Genomic DNA, 17,394 nt, shown 5'->3' with positions numbered 1-17,394 from the left:
TTTGTATGGGACGATTCCAAAAGAATAGTGCAAATATTTTGTGAAAACCTGCATGAGATGGACAGGAAAACGAAAATTGAGCCCCCTCTCCCAGCCAGCGTGACCACTGAAGAAATGTAGAAATTATCAAATAATAAAGTAATAATTAACAAAAATAATTAATGTCTGATACCTTTCTATTGTGTAAAAAAATGACATATACCTCCGGTTGTGGGTAGCCATCCAAAGTCCAAAGTACTACTATTTTCTTGTTTTCCGTTCTTCTTGTTCTCCTTTCATACAATCTTTATTGAAGAACATACCCACTCGGGGGCCACTACGTAGTGGTACCCTGGTGTATTTATTCAGTACTATGGCCTTGTTTCAATATTGGTTAATGATTTGGAGATCGGCAGTAGTCCGGTCTTGTCCAGATGTGTGCCAACGTATCCTCGGATATAGACTCGTCTCAGATTGATTCCCCCATGTTGCGCTGGCCTCCATGATAGCTGAAGTAACACCCTGCAATTTCTTTCTCTGGGGCTACATCAAGGGCATCTTTCCCCACAGCCATAAAATCTGAGTGACCTGAGACAACACATCGCTGACACCGAGGATATACCTGCAAATATCTGGACATAACCGGACTACCACCGAGATATCTCCTGTGTGACCAATGGAAATCTCATTGAACATTTGTAGTGTATAGATAATTCTTGGATAGACAGTGTGTTCATGTTAATAGAGATGTGTCATGTTATCTCGGTAATGAGTACTGAACATATAATTTAGCATGTATCTTTTTTCAATCAGCCTGCATTTTAATGGTCACTGTCATTTCAGTAAACTTTACATAAATCAATAGTATAAACAAATATAAGGAAGATACATTTTATCTGCTAAAATCTGTTTTGTTCAAGACAAGATGGCCTACCATCTCACTGACACATCAAATTACAGCTGCCTATTAAATTATAAAAAAAAGGTGAGAGAGAGGAGGAAGGAGGAGCAGAGACACACCGAACGGTCCTGCTGCTTTCTAGTAAGTGTATAATTCTCCCAGAGCTGTATTCACAGATGCACTGCTCAGTACTGTTACATAATGTCCTCCATGCTACTGCAGCATTGTACATGTGCAACAAAGAGATAGGAGATCAGAATCCCTCATGTCTCTGTGTGTACTATGTATAGGATGCATTACAACAGCTAGTCTACACCCACTAACTCAGAGACAACTTTACATTAAGAATAGTCTGCATGAGGGGGGACTAATGAAAAATGAAAAGATATAAGGCTGAATTCAGATGTCCATGAAACATGGTCACTGTACAGAACATGATGATGTACATATTGACTGTGTAGGTCTCCTAACCTAAACTCATCAGCTTCATAGGCATATCTTAGGTTGCTGATTTTAGGTCAAGACACCCACAATCAGTTTGTACATCACTGTCCATACACTAAACATATTTCACTAATGTTTGAATTCACCCAAAGTCATATAATAGCCATAAATAGTGTTGTTCCTTATGTATATATACAGTCAGGGCCAGAAATATTTGGACAGTGACACAAGTTTTGTTATTTTAGCTGTTTACAAAAACATGTTCAGAAATACAATTATATATATAATATGGACTGAAAGTGCACACTCCCAGCTGCAATATGAGAGTTTTCACATCCAAATCGGAGACAGGGTTTAGGAATCATAGCTCTGTAAAGCATAGCCTCCTCTTTTTCAAGGGACCAAAAGTAATTGGACAAGGGACTCTAAGGGCTGCAATTAACTCTGAAGGCGTCTCCCTCGTTAACCTGTAATCAATGAAGTAGTTAAAAGGTCTGGGGTTGATTACAGGTGTGTGGTTTTGCATTTGGAAGCTGTTGCTGTGACCAGACAACATGCAGTCTAAGGAACTCTCAATTGAGGTGAAGCAGAACATCCTGAGGCTGAAAAAATCCATCAGAGAGATAGCAGACATGCTTGGAGTAGCAAAATCAACAGTCGGGTACATTCTGAGAAAAAAGGAATTGACTGGTGAGCTTGGGAACTCAAAAAGGCCTGGGTATCCACAGATGACAACAGTGGTGGATGATCGCCGCATACTTTCTTTGGTGAAGAAGAACCCGTTCACAACATCAACTGAAGTCCAGAACACTCACAGTGAAGTAGGTGTATCTGTCTCTAAGTCAACAGTAAAGAGAAGACTCCATGAAAGTAAATAAAAAGGGTTCACATCTAGATGCAAACCATTCATCAATTCCAAAAATAGACAGGCCAGAGTTAAATTTGCTGAAAAACACCTCATGAAGCCAGCTCAGTTCTGGAAAAGTATTCTATGGACAGATGAGACAAAGATCAACCTGTACCAGAATGATGGGAAGCAAAAAGTTTGGAGAAGAAAGGGAACGGCACATGATCCAAGGCACACCACATCCTCTGTAAAACATGGTGGAGGCAATGTGATGGCATGGGCATGCATGGCTTTCAATGGCACTGGGTCACTTGTGTTTATTGATGACATAACAGCAGACAAGAGTAGCCGGATGAATTCTGAAGTGTATCTGGATATACTTTCAGCCCAGATTCAGCCAAATGCGGCAAAGTTGATCGGACGGCGCTTCATAGTACAGATGGACAATGACCCCAAGCATACAGCCAAAGCTACCCAGGAGTTCATGAGTGCAAAAAAGTGGAACATTCTGTAATGGCCAAGTCAATCACCAGATCTTAACCCAATTGAGCATGCATTTCACTTGCTCAAATCCAGACTTAAGACGGAAAGACCCACAAACAAGCAAGACCTGAAGGCTGCGGCTGTAAAGGCCTGGCAAAGCATTAAGAAGGAGGAAACCCAGCGTTTGGTGATGTCCATGGGTTCCAGACTTAAGGCAGTGATTGCCTCCAAAGGATTCACAACAAAATATTGAAAATAAAAATATTTTGTTTGGGTTTGGTTTATTTGTCCAATTACTTTTGACCTCCTAAAATGTGGAGTGTTTATAAAGAAATGTGTACAATTCCTACAATTTCTATCAGATATTTTTGTTCAAACCTTCAAATTAAACGTTACAATCTGCACTTGAATTCTGTTGTAGAGGTTTCATTTCAAATCCAATGTGGTGGCATGCAGAGCCCAACTCCCGAAAATTGTGTCACTGTCCAAATATTTCTGGACCTAACTGTATATAATGTCACCTGAACCAATAGTTAAACTTAAAAGGGAATCTGTTAGCAGGTTTTTGCTATGTAATATAAAGACAGCATACTGTAGGGATTAAAACACAGATTTCAGCTATGCATCTCTTATCAAGCTCTGTGCCATTGTTTACTTGCAATGATTGTTTCAGCACCAGGACTACATTGCTTGGGCTCTGGTAGTCGGGCACTCCCTCTCTTCTGATAAGGAGCTCACTGTCATAAGACAATGTACACAGAAAGCTGTAGTGTGGGCAGGGTAAGCTTTCTCAGCTGTGCTACATGCTAAATCTAAAAACTCTGTACCATAATGGCTGCACACAGTAATCTAAGTGAGACATCATTGGATTCATGGTGTCTTTGCCTATATCATGCTGCTTTCAGATGGGGTAGCAAAAACCTGCTGACAGATTCCCTTTAATCCTATTTAATTACATAAACAATTGTAAATAAAAATCGAAAAATTAAATCTGGTTTATAAGACGGTCACTATGGATAGAGATATTTATTCATAATCCTGCAAATGTTAAAAAAACTGAGTAAGGAAGGAAATAAGTAGCAATATCCTACCATTGATGAAACATTATAATCCAATCCAAGTTGGGCCCCTATATTCTGTGCATAGAAAAATAATGACACATTTCCAAAGGTGCCTTTGTTCCGATAAGCGACAAGAGTTAAAATACCATGGGTTTCATTTACTTCAAAGCTGAAAGACAAAAAATGTAATACAGCTTATATTAATCTACAAGCTGAACATTTTTGATTGTTATATCAACAGATAAATTTCTCTTGCAACATCAGTCCCTAAAAGTTTACTTTTATTGAATATGTATTGAAAATGTGTACTGTTCATTTACCTGTCACAATGAATGCAGAAAACTGCAACTTGTGAACAAGCCAGTGTTTCCTAATACGATATGACTATTTTAAATTGAGCTTTTGCTCATTAATACGAGGGGCTGCTGAATTTAAAGTCTTTGACTTTTCCCAGAAAGAAACGAGATAGGATGATGAAACTTTACATTTATTCCACATACTCTCCACCGATGTCAACACACTTCTTACAACAGTATTCCAAATTCTGTAAGCCTAGCAAAAAGAAGGATTTCAGTTGTGCCTCAAACCAGGCATCTGTAGCAGCCATGGTGTGAAATTTGGTACCCTTGATGCATTTCTTCAGGTTTGGAAACCGAGGATAGTCGCAGGGAACTAGATCTGGTGAATAAAGTGGGTGGTCAACCAGTTGGAAGCTCAGCTCTGCCAGTTTTGCAATGGTCGCTTGTGCAGTGTGAGCGGAGGCCTTGTCTTGCAGGAACAAGATTCCTTTGGACAGCTTGCCATGCCTTTTGGCCTTCAGAACTACCTTCAATTAGTCCAAAAATTCAATATAATACCTGGAATGATGGTAGAACTCTTTTGAAGGTAGTCCACTAGTAGCATGCCCTTCTTATCCCAGAACTCAGACGCTATCACCTTAGTGCCTGATTTTTGCACCCTGAACTTCTTTGGACGAGGAGAACCAATGTGCCTCCACTCTTTCGATTGCTCCTTGTTTTTAGAGTCATACAAATAAATCCAGGTCTCATCCATAGTGACCAGTCAATCCAGGAAGTTCTTATCAGTCCGGAAATGCTGACAAATTGTCCAGGAAGTTTCCACTCGCATGCTTCTCTGATCTGTTGTGAAACATTTGGGGACCCACTTTGCAGATAGCTTCCTCATGTCCAAATATTCATGGATAATGACACAAACACATTCACGGGAAATCCCCATGATGTCTGCTATTGCTTTAGCTGAAATTCGCTGATTCTCCAGTATGAGGTTGTACACACCATCGACGATCTCCGGAATAACAACCACTCTCGGTTGTCCAGGACGTTTCTCATCATTGGTGCTGAAGTGGCCCGTTTTAAATTTGGCAACCCAGTTCTTAACTGTGGAATATGAAGGGCATTGATCCCCCAATGTCTGTGACATATCACCATGAATATCACAGACTTTCCTTACAGAAACAAGAATTTTATCACTCCTCTGCTCTCAGTTGCTGTGAATATCGCATTAGACACCATCATTTTGTTTTGCTGTGTGCGTAGGACACTGTTGCCATAAGCAACACACAAAAATTTGAAAACATATATTAAACACATAAGGCTTTCATGTGATGTAACATTCGTTACCATAGAAACAAAAAAAGATCACAAAGCCAAAGACTTATCAGCAGCCCCTCGTAGTATGCCTGAAAATTATATCTTTTTTTTCATACTCTAAATCTCTCTATTCCACTGATGAAATTGGTTATGCCACCAAAGGAAATGCGCCTGGCAAGAATGAAAAATGATGTAACACAAAATAGGAGATTAAAAAGGTTTTTAATTCAGAAAAGCAAATTAAAAGCAAAAAATTCTTCATTATGACTTCATTAAAAAGTGTCAAATATTTTTCCATGGCCATGCTACTATTTTTTATGAAGTTACAATAAATAATTTCTTGATTTTAACTTCCTTTGCTTAAATGAAATTTTTTTTTCATTACTTTGAACACTTTGTAAAAGTTTTGTCCAAGTGGAGTTCCCTAGCGCATAACATTTAAGGTAGAGAACATTTTGGATCAGTTCACATTTATCCTGTGCTCTATGCTGTGCACTTACATTACATGTACGATAAACATAATTCAGGCGAAACCCTAGATTAATCTATTCACTAATGAAGCAGCAGAGCTACTCTGGACTCCATTTGGCCTCAGTTCATCGGCATTCTTCGTTTCAAAAGTTGAACAAAACTGTTGTTGATCACACTTTTGTGGATGCCTAACAAGGCATGTAAAAGGTGACACCCCTAAACCACAGACCAGAAAGGAGTTCAAAGTGACTCCTTCACCCTAATTACAGTGAATTTTCCTTTGGGAATTGAGCCTGAATCACGGTTTTATGTTTTTCAGACATCTATACAGAAACCCTAATATAAGTGCTCAGCATAGAGCGCAGGATAAATGTGAGCTGTGCCTCACTGAGATCTTTGGGAGGCCGAATTAATAATAAACAGTAGTTGAAGAATTGGTTTTATTACTATTTTTCACCTTGTGGTATAAGTGACAAGGCGTATTTATTCCTCTGGTCAGTGCAATTACAGTGATATCAGATTTATATAGTTTATTTTTTATGTTTGGCTACTATCACACTTAACGCTTTTTTACAAAATAAAGGTTTTTTGCATCACTAAATTTTGAAGGTCATTGTTTTCTTATTTTTCTGCTGACAGAGTCAAGTGAGGGCTTGTTTTTTGGTGGATGAGTTTGAGTTTTTATTGGTACCATTTTATGCCTCATAATATTTTTTGATCACTCTCTTTTCTATTTTTTGTGAGGCAGATTAAAAAGGAAACTGGATAACACAGCTTTATTTTTCGAGTCAGGACAAATATAGAGATACCACATTTATATGGTATTTTTATTATGTTTTGCCGCTTTTACACAATTTAACAATGTTTTAGAAAATAATTGTTTTTGCATTGCTGTATTCTGAGAGCTGTAGCTTTTATAGTTCACTGGTGCAGCTGTATGGCAGCTTGTTTTTTATGCAACAAGAGGACATTTTCAGCGTTACTATTTTATTTACATATGACTTTTTGATCGCTTTTTATTCCAGTTTTTTGTCAGCTCTAAGATGAAAAGACCTAGTTTTTGCTATGTTTTTTATTTTTATTTTCTTACAGTTTTCATTGAAAAAAAAAAATAAAAATAAATAAAAATGTACATTTTTCACTATTTTTCTTTAATTTCTATATTGGAAATTAACTTTTATTATTCTGATCACTGGTATAATGTACTCCCGTGCACATTAATTATAATACATTATACCTGTCAGTGTTACACTGACAGAAAGCCTGTTAGACCATGTTTCTGGCACAGTCTAATATGCCACCGTAGCTAGCATATCATTTCGCCTCTTGTTGCCATGATCACTTTGCAGGGGTCCCGATTGGGTGAGAGAGGAAGTACACTCCCTCTGCCAGTCCCATAAATGCTGCGATCGCTATTGTTTGCGGAATTTAGGGGGTTAAACAGCCAACATATGTACAAACATAAATGTGCTTGAAGTCATCATATCTTTCATTAAGTCCAAAATCATAATAGAAGTATAGAGCATGTTGGATTTCAATATGCCCAATCTTCTACTCCTGTGGGAAATAAGCTGCAACTAGAATTATGGTTTTATACTGTGTCCACCAACATAAACCTGCACCGTTGGCCAAACTAAAAATCTTTATAAAGAGAGTGCTGTAAATATTCATACATGAAGAGCATTACTTATCCACATGATAGGAAAATCTAGCAAACAGCATTTAAAGACAATATAACAAGTAGAAAACGAATTGTAATTTATTTGAACATACCTCGTCCTCTGCCATTCAATAACTCCCTGGACGCCATCATTGGCATCAATGATAATCTGGGCTGTCAATCCTTCAGCATCTATACAACGGCACATAAAAAGATGATCACATTGCAAATATGTAAATAATCTCTAACAAAAAGCTGTCAATGTACATGAAACATTTTAACATGAATTATTATTAAACTATCATTATAGTCTAAATCTACCTTGCCCCAAGTCACAGTGGTTAAGAAAGTTGAGATCTACAAATGTAATAATCATTAAAAAGCCATTTGTTGGGCCACAAACAGTAATTTAGTGCAGTGGATATCTGGCCACAATTTACATAATGGAGTTGCTCTATTACAGAGTATATAAGTGTGCTATGTAACTATCATAGTACTCTACAATATTACCATAGTGTGCCATGTCATGTTTACTTGCTGCTTCTGTGACGCCCTGGCAAAACCAGGTAGTCACAAATAGGCCCCCGCATAACACCTTCCCTCACTTAGGTAACACACAGTCGACCTAAAACCCTAGTCACCCCCCCTTAGGGAAAGATAGGCCCACCAGTGGGCGGGACCAGGCGGTTGGACACGCCCACACCAGGGTCTAGACAGCCCGGGGTGGGGAAACAAGTGAGATAAGCTAGTCTTCCCCGTGGTCCCCACATAGCTTCTCATAAACCAGATCAGATACCCACACTTTGCACTGACGAGGGGCAATCACCTCGAAACACCGTGTCTGCAAATTGGAATTCTGATCTGGTATAAATCCTAAGTCTTATCAAAGGCCTTGTTTAAAAAAGCCACTTTTGACTTTTAGGATTGCTACTTCCAATAGGTGGCACTAGAGTTTGTCTCCTTCCTCACTGGAGGGACAATTTGAATTCTTTATTTATAGGCTTTGTTCTATTATGACTATGTAACAATAGTGTTTTTTTATCTATTGCTAAACTGTGTCCTTGGTATTGATGTCGTAATAGTTTTGTCTTTATTTCTAAACTATATTCTTTGTTAACATTTCACAATAGTGTTTGTCAGTAATCTGTCTTCAGTTACAAGATGTGCTTTAACGTGATGATGTCACTATAATGTTTTTTAAAATATTTTTTTATTTTGTGTTTGTCTTTATTCCTTTCTTGTGTCATTTATTGATGAGGTCACTCAAACACTTTTTTTTAAAGCTTTGTATCATTGTGAAGATATCACAGTAAGGTTTTTCCTTTCTAGGCTGTGTTCTACATTGGTGCTGGCATAGTAGTGTTTTTCCTACTTCCCTGTCTTCATCTGTAATGATATCAAAACCTTTAGCTTTATCTATCACTGTTCTCTTTAATATTTGAAGGAAACCCTGAGATCACCCATGACATTGCTTCACAGCCTAACATTGTGATAAGAGTAATCTTTGCACTTATGATTGTATACTGTGAGCCCTCGTGGGCAGTGTCCTCTCTCCTCCTATACCTGTCTATTTTGTAATGTTCATGATTGTTGTACTTGTTTTTATGTATACCTTTTTCACTTGTAAAGAACCATGGAATAAATGGCGCTAAAATAATAATAATAATTTTATCATTCTTCAATGTTCCTTCCATGTCACTGATGGGTATAGAGCAGCCAAACCAACCATTTTGTTTGGGGACCACCTGGCTCCCATAGGTTTAATATAGGAAAATGACTATTGGCATAATGGCTGTCAAATATTAAATTAACTCATTCTAAGGCTATGTGCCCACGGGGGAAAGTGTCCTGCGGTTATATCCGCAGGACATTCCGCAGGAGCTCCCAGAAAACTGCAGCACAACTTTGTCTGTTTCAATTCTGCAGTTTATTTGCGGAATGTCCTGCGGATATGGTGCGGGCATTCTGCATTGAGGATACAGTACCATGGCTTTAGCACTGCATCCTCAATGCAGAACAAGTGCTGAGTGATCAGGGAGTTCATACTTACCTCCATCACTCAGCACTTCTCTCCGGCGTCTGTCAGCGTCTCTACGCTGTGCAGGAGAAGGTGGGCGGGACTGAACTAGCTCTGGCTGTCACATGACCGGAGCTCGTGCAGGCCCCGCCCACCTCCTCCTTCCTGCTCATGGATCCACCGCGCTCCAGCCTCCTGTGCACCGAGGGAAAGTGACCGGGAGTCTGCTATCAAAGCAGGTAAGTATGGGATCACCCGCAGGTAAATCCGCAGGAATAATTGACATGCAGTTAAGTGCGGCTGCGGGATATTCGCAACATATTCTGCAGTCGCACATTCCGCAACGTAGACACAGACACTCCACATGTCCCATAGGATAACATGGGGAGTGTCTGTACATACTAAAACCTGCGGATTTATCTGGAAAATCCAGATAAAGGCGCAGGTTTTCCGCGGCAAAATCCGCAGAAGCAAGCTCCCGTGGGCACATGGCCTAACATTTTAAACACACGTACATTATCTCGGCATATGAGCTTTATGAGGCCCAGTATACTTATAGGTAACTGTACTTTCAAGTAACTTTTTAGAATAGACTGTCCTGTGTGTATATTTTAGATCTAATACTATTTCAGGACATTATTTTACTTGTATTCTGTATTTTCACTAGTTTCCGCAATTGCAGCTCTGTCTCTTTATTTGCAGTTTACTCTTAGCTGGTGGAGGAGTCTAGTTGCTATAATGTCTCCAATACACAGCACAACACAGCGAGAGAGTTTCCTCAGCATAGAAACCGAACAATTATTGAGCATGGAAAACAGTAGTACTGAGCAGAGTAGATATGAATCCAGCTCTGGGGTGAGGGAAAAGACTTGCTTGAAAGCTCAGATACTTTTAGTTTCTCCCGCTACCTGTTTTTTCATTCTGCTCCTAATCCTTGCATCCTTTCCTTTCAGTCAAGTATAAATGGAGGTGTGAACTGACACCTGAGTGTGCTTGTGTTCATTTTTATTACTTTTCGCCTTTGCAGGCTCTGTCTCTTTATTTGCAATTTACTCTTAGCTGGTGGAGAAGACAAATTGTTATAACTTCTACCATACACAACACAACACATTGAGATTGGGGTTTTTTTGCTAGCCCAGAGACAGAATAATTTAGCATGGAAGAGAGTAGTACTGAGCAGAGTAGATATGAATCCAGCTCTGGGGTGAGAGAAAAGACTTGGTAGAAAGCTCAAACACTTTTAGTTTCTCCCTCTACCTGTTTTCCCATTTTTCTTTTACCCTTCTATACTTTCCATGAAATCAAGTATAGTTGGAGGTGTGAACGGACACCTGAGTGTGCTTGCAGTGCATGTTGTTTTAGCAAGAGGGTGGATGATGAGTTCAAGAGGCAGGGGGAGGGGAAGAAGTGAAAAAAGAAGTAGAATTCTCTGATTATATATATTACCATGTTTTTTTATATTTATTTCTGTTGCTTCTTTGTTTTGACCTAAGGATGATATAATTCCTGTATTGACTCGCACCAAATAACGTACAGTATAGATATATTTAGAATATTGCAACACTGCAGCCAATCTTGATGGCAATCTCTGCAAATAATAGTTGAATTATTTCATCATACTGCTGTGTAGACCTGGAATCATTATCTCTGTGTATGTACTGGAGTTAGACAGTTGTAGCAGGAGAAAATGTTGTTAGACAGCTGGTTAGTTACAATACCTTTTATCCTGTATGATATAAATTCTATGAGCATGCACGGAAAAAAAATGAAAACAAGAAATAACCATTAACGTTTATAGAAAATAAGAAGGTAAATTTCAGATTGAGCAATAGAATAAAGTGCGCGTAGCCCTTATTCTGCCATAAACTACCCAAATATGGTAAAATAAAGCCATGACAATGTTTAATAGATTTTACTACACTATAAAAAAAAAACTATTTATAGAAAACGTCCTGTGGAAATTAGTCAGTCAAAGCTTTGTGGTAAATAGCAGACACCAATCAGCATGATGATGCAAGTGCATCTCAATAAATTAGAATATCATCAAAAAGTTCATTCATTTCAGTAATTCAATACAAAAAGGGAAATGCATATATTATATAGAGTCATTACACACAGAGTTATCTATTTCAAGTGTTTATTTATGTTAATATTCATGATTATGGTGGGACCGTACACCAATTTTTTTAAACTGATTTATTTTTACTGTATGATATAGACTTACAGACCCAGTCTGTGATTAGAAGTGTCAGACCGGCTGTCACTTAGGGTGGGGGCATGTCGGACTGCAACCAATCACAGATGCTGATGGGCGGGGAAAGCAGTGCATATGCAAAATCCCTAGTGCATTCCCTTATTATCTCCCGCCTGGACTAATGCACCTCTCCCCCCGCTACTTCCCAACCTCTCCTCTCTGCCAATCCCTTCACTGGCTTCCCATTGCCCAATGACTCTAGTTCAAAACCCTAACTATGACCTACAAAGCCATTCACAAGCTATCTCCTCCATACATCTGTGACTTAGTTTCCCTGTACTTACCTACACATGACTTTCAATCCTCACAAGATCTCCTTCTCTGCTCCCCTCTCATCTCCTCTTCCTACCACCGCATCCAAGACTTCTCTCGTGCCTCCCCCATACTCTGGAATGTTCTACCACAACATATTAGACTGTCGCCCACCCTGACAAGCTTCAAAAGGAACCTGAAGACCCACCTGTTCCGACAAACCCACAGCCTGCCGTAACTCTCAGTCCGCTATGACACCGCACAACCATCTCTAACCTACTGTGTCCTCACCCATTACTTGTAGACTGTGAGCCCTCACGGGCAGGATCTTCTCTCCTCTTGTACCAGTCTGTGCTTTGTTTTGTTTATGATTATTGTACTTGTCCCTACTATGTATACCCTTTTCACATGTAAAGTGCTATGGAATAAATGGAATATTATAATAATAATAATAATAATAATAATAATAATAATAATAGTAATAATAATATGCATGAGCCTAATGCGGGCCCAGAAAGTGAACGGGCGGCTGCGGGAGCTGGAGACTCTGTAAGTATGAAGTGCCACCTGCTTTATAATTTTTTCCTTATTTTTCCTTTATTTTTTGTGTTACCCGGGTGCCAGATCTGGATCATTAGCCAGGGTTCCTTAAGAACTCCGGGCCCGAGACCCGCACCTGGATACTTTTGGAACCGTGAGGATCCAAACTTTTACAGTCCGGCTCTGGCCATCACTATTTCTGTGCTCTCTATACACAAAGGCACCCTCACAATCACACATATGTACGTGATATGGGGGACCTAACAATCATACATACTGTATCTGAGACCTTATAACTAAGTTTTTAATTATAATTTCAGTTATCTCATGTAATTTCTAATAAAAGAAGCTTCAAAATGCATTGATTCAATAAATCACTTTTCCTGAATAGCGCACAGCATCATTATTAACCGGCAGAGCGGAATAACCACTAATCATCCTTCTCTCCTACTTATACATCTATATAGGGGTCACCTGATCCTAGTGTTTTGTGTTTGTGTGTCCTTGGGATTTTTTAATGAATTATTAATAAACGTATATTTTAATAAGGGTTGAGGAAATTTGTAAATTGAGTTGCGTATGGGGAAGAAAACCCAATTAAGTTATCAAATCTGTGATCAGTACCGAGGAGTTTCCACCAAACCAGCAATACTAGGAAAGGAATGTGTTTTATTTTCATCACGCACGAGTTATACACAGGACTAAACAACTAAATCTCTAATATACAGTCATCTAGAGCATTACCTAACCGAGGAGGAGAAGACGTCACTAACTTCACAATCAGCTCCACAGACACCAGAAAGACTATGATGTACTCCTGCAGTTCTGGTATATCGTCCTGAGGGGAAAAAGTACAATCTAAAACATTTTTCAACTATTTTCCTATAACAGATTTCCAAATGTATGGTTGATCTGCAAATTACATTCAATATGTTTCTTACAAAGTGTATGTAAAACGTAATTTCTAATATATATTTAATAGTACATACAAATTACAAAGTTAATAAAATATGTACCTCTAAAATAGTCACGTTAATGGTGGCAGTAGTTTCCCCATCTAAAATGACCAGAGATCCGGATGGAACTATATAGTCAAGACCTGGCGTTGCTGGGCTCATATTGGTATCATTCAGAGGACGTGCCAAAGATGAGGTGTAAGTGATATTAATATCTCCTAATAAATGCACAAATATACAAGAAAACCATGGTCAAACATTTTACAGCTCTAGAATTGAAGATGATCTATATACTGTGTATATACAGTACAGACCAAGAGTTTGGACACACCTTCTCATTCAAAAAGTTTTCTTTATTTTCAGGACTCTGAAAATTGTAGATTCACATTGAAAGCATCAAAACTATGAATTAACACATGTCATATGAAAAGGCTTGTTAACCCCTTCAGCCCCAAGCCTATTTTGACCCTAAAGACCAGGCCATTTTTTGCAATTCTGACCAGTGTCACTTTATGAGGTTATAACTCTGGAACGCTTCAGCGGATCCCGGTGATTCTGAGATTGTTTTTTCGTGACATATTGGGCTTCATGTTAGTGGTAAATTTAGGCCGATATTTTTTGCGTTTCTTTGTTAAAAAAAACGGAAATTTCGCGAAAATTTTGAAAATTTTGTAATTTTCAAACTTTGAATTTTTATGCTCTAAAACCAACGAGACATATGACACAAAATAATTAATAAATAACATTTCCCACATGTCTACTTTACATCAGAACAATTTTGGGAAAAAAAAAAAAATTAAGGAAGTTATAGGGGTTCAAAGTTTATGAGCAATTTCTCATTTTTACAACAAAATTTACAAAGCCACTTTTTTTAGGGACCACATCACATTTGAAGCGATTTTAAAAGGTCTACATGACACAAAACACCCAAAAGTGACACCATTCCAAAAACGGCACCCCTCAGGCTACTCAAAACCACATTCAAGAAGGTTATTAACCCTTCAGGTGCTTCACAGTAACTAAAGCAATGTGGAAGGAAAAAATGAACATTTTACTTTTTGCAACAAAAATGTTAATTTAGCCTCAAATATTGCATATTCGCAAGGGTAGCAGGATTAAATGAACCCCCAAAATTTGTTGGGCAATTTCTACTGAGCACGCAGATACCTCATATGTGGCGAAAAACCACTGTTTGGGCGCACAGCAGGACTCGGAAGGGAAGGAGCGCCATTTGACTTTTTTGAACAGAAAATTAGCTGGAATCGTTAGCCGCACCATGTTGTGTTTGGAGAGCCCCTGAGGTGCCGAAACAGTGGAACTCCCCCACATGTGACCCCATTTTGGAAACTAGACCCCTCATGGAATTTATCTAGATGTTTATTGAGCCCTTTGAGCCTCTGGGGGCTTCACAAAAGTTAATAGAGTTGAGCCGTGAAAACAAAATTGTTACTTCAACCAGGTAGCTTTTTTTTCACAAGTGTATCAGGAAACATTGCACCATAAAATGTATTGTGCAATTTCTCCTGAGTACACAGACACCTCATATGTGGTGTAAATAAAATGTTTGGGCGCACAGCAGGGCTCGGAAGGCAAGGAGCGTCATTTGACGTTTCAAACGCAAAATTGTCTGGGATAATTAGCGTATTCCATGTTGCGTTTGGAGACCCCCTGAGGTGCTGAAACAGTGGAGCTCCCCCACGTGACCCCATTTTGGAAACTAGACCCCTCATGGAATTTATCTAGATGTTTATTGAGCACTTTGAACCTCTGGGGGCTTCACAAATGTTAATAGAGTTGAGCCGTGAAAATAAAAAAATTTTTTTTTACCACAAAATTGTTACTTCAACCAGGTAGCTTTTTTTTCACAAGGGTATCAGGAAAAATTGCACCATAAAATGTATTGTGCAATTTCTCCTGAGTACACAGACACCTCATATGTGGTGGAAATAAAATGTTTGGGCGCACAGCAGGGCTCGGAAGGCAAGGAGCGTCAATTGACGTTTCAAACGCAAAATTGTCTGGGATAATTAGCGTATTCCATGCTGTGTTTGGAGACCCCCTGAGGTGCCGAAACAGTGGAGCTCCCCCACATGTGACCCCATTTTGGAAACTAGACCCCCATGGCATAGAAAAAAAAAACAGCGGCAATGGGGGGGGGCGGCGTCAGATGGGGGGGCAGCGGCATATAAAGGGAGCATCTGTGATTGTGAGACGGCGGCTGGGATAGGGTGGGGGCGGATGGGAGAGGGCGCAGTGGATGCAGGAGCGGCAGAGGATGGGGGGAGGGGGGATGGGGGGGAAGGGGAGTGGGAGGTGAGATTGGGGATAGTTACCCTACAGGATGGATCTAGGCAGCTGGATCACAGGAGATGAAGGAGGCAGCAGATCGGGGAGGGTGTGAGGTGGGGGAGGGAGCGCAGCGCAGATCACGGAGGAGACAGGTGAGCAGAGCACAGATCACGGGGGTGAGGGAGAGCGGACAGCAGATCACGGGGGTGACAGGTGAGGGAGCACAGATCTCGGGGGTGACAGGGGAGGGAGCGCACATCACGGGGGTGACAGGTGAGGGAGCACAGATCACGGGGGTGACAGGTGAGGGAGCGCACATCACGGCGGTGACAGGTGAGGGAGCGCACATCACGGCGGTGACAGGTGAGGGAGCGCACATCACGGGGGTGACAGGGAAGGGAGCGCACATCACGGGGGTGACAGGGGAGGGAGCGCACATCACGGCGGTGACAGGTGAGGGAGCGCACATCACGGCGGTGACAGGTGAGGGAGCGCACATCACGGCGGTGACAGGTGAGGGAGCGCACATCACGGCGGTGACAGGTGAGGGAGCGCACATCACGGCTGTGACAGGTGAGGGAGCGCACATCACGGCTGTGACAGGTGAGGGAGCGCACATCACGGCGGTGACAGGTGAGGGAGCGCACATCACGGCGGTGACAGGTGAGGGAGCGCACATCACGGGGGTGACAGGGGAGGGAGCGCACATCACGGGGGTGACAGGGGAGGGAGCGCACATCACGGGGGTGACAGGGGAGGGAGCGCACATCACGGGGGTGACAGGGGAGGGGGCGAGTAGCCGATCACGGGGGTGAGAGGTGGGGAAGAGCGGGCAGCACATAACGGAGGAGAGGGGGCGCGCAGCATATAACAGAGGGGAGGGGACGGGCAGCACATAACGGAGAGGGGGCGCGCAGCAAATAACGGAGTAGAGGGGGCGGTGCCGGGCAGCACATAACGGAGAGGGGGCGGGGCCGGGCAGCACATAACGGAGAGGGGGCGGGGCCGGGCAGCACATAACGGAGATGGAAGCGGGCAGCCGATCTCGAGTGGAGGGGGCTGGCAGCACATCACGGAGGTGAGGGGACGAGCAGCCGATCACGAGGGAAAGGGGCCGGGCAGCAGATCGGGGGGGACCGGTGGCACTGTGGCAGATGGAGGGCGGTGGCGGCGGATCGGGAGGTGTGGGGGTGAGGGTGCGGGCAGCAGATCGGGTGGCAGATCGCGGAGGGCAGCGGCGGATCGGTAGGTGTGGGGGTGGGGGTGCGGGCAGCAGATCGGGTGGCAGATCGCGGAGGGCAGCGGCGGATCGGTAGGTGTGGGGGTGGGGGTGCGGGCAGCAGATCGGGTGGCAGATCGCGGAGGGCAGCGGCGGATCGGGAGGTGTGGGGGTGCGGGCAGCAGATCGGGTGGCAGATCGCGGAGGGCAGCAGCGGATCGGGAGGTGTGGGGGTGAGGGTGCGGGCAGCAGATACAAGGGGTGGGGGTGCGCGTGGCAGATCGCGGAGGGCAGCGGCGGATCAGGAGGCCGGTTTCATACAGTGCAATGGCAGCGCAGCAACTTCCGGGTCCCATGCTCCGGTCACATAACAGCATGGGACCGGAGCTTGTCGCCCTGCCATTGCACTGT

At 41.8% G+C, this 17,394-nt stretch overlaps 1 protein-coding gene across 1 annotated transcript in view; it reads right to left on the bottom strand.

The window, feature by feature from the left end:
• ADGRV1 (adhesion G protein-coupled receptor V1) overlaps nucleotides 1–17,394 on the bottom strand; it is a 380,769-nt gene that overhangs the window by 95,028 nt on the left and 268,347 nt on the right. The window contains exons 38-41 of the mRNA XM_075326288.1: nucleotides 13,536–13,693; nucleotides 13,264–13,357; nucleotides 7,570–7,648; nucleotides 3,746–3,884 (exon numbers count right to left, since the gene is read on the bottom strand). Coding sequence (XP_075182403.1) covers nucleotides 3,746–3,884; nucleotides 7,570–7,648; nucleotides 13,264–13,357; nucleotides 13,536–13,693 — 470 coding nt within the window. The remainder of the gene's footprint in view (nucleotides 1–3,745; nucleotides 3,885–7,569; nucleotides 7,649–13,263; nucleotides 13,358–13,535; nucleotides 13,694–17,394) is intronic.

This window comes from Anomaloglossus baeobatrachus, chromosome 1 (genome assembly GCF_048569485.1).
Source record: "Anomaloglossus baeobatrachus isolate aAnoBae1 chromosome 1, aAnoBae1.hap1, whole genome shotgun sequence".
NCBI lineage: Eukaryota > Metazoa > Chordata > Amphibia > Anura > Aromobatidae > Anomaloglossus > Anomaloglossus baeobatrachus.
The sequence above is the reverse complement of the archived record's forward strand: the minus strand, read 5'-3'. Positions and strand labels throughout refer to the sequence as shown.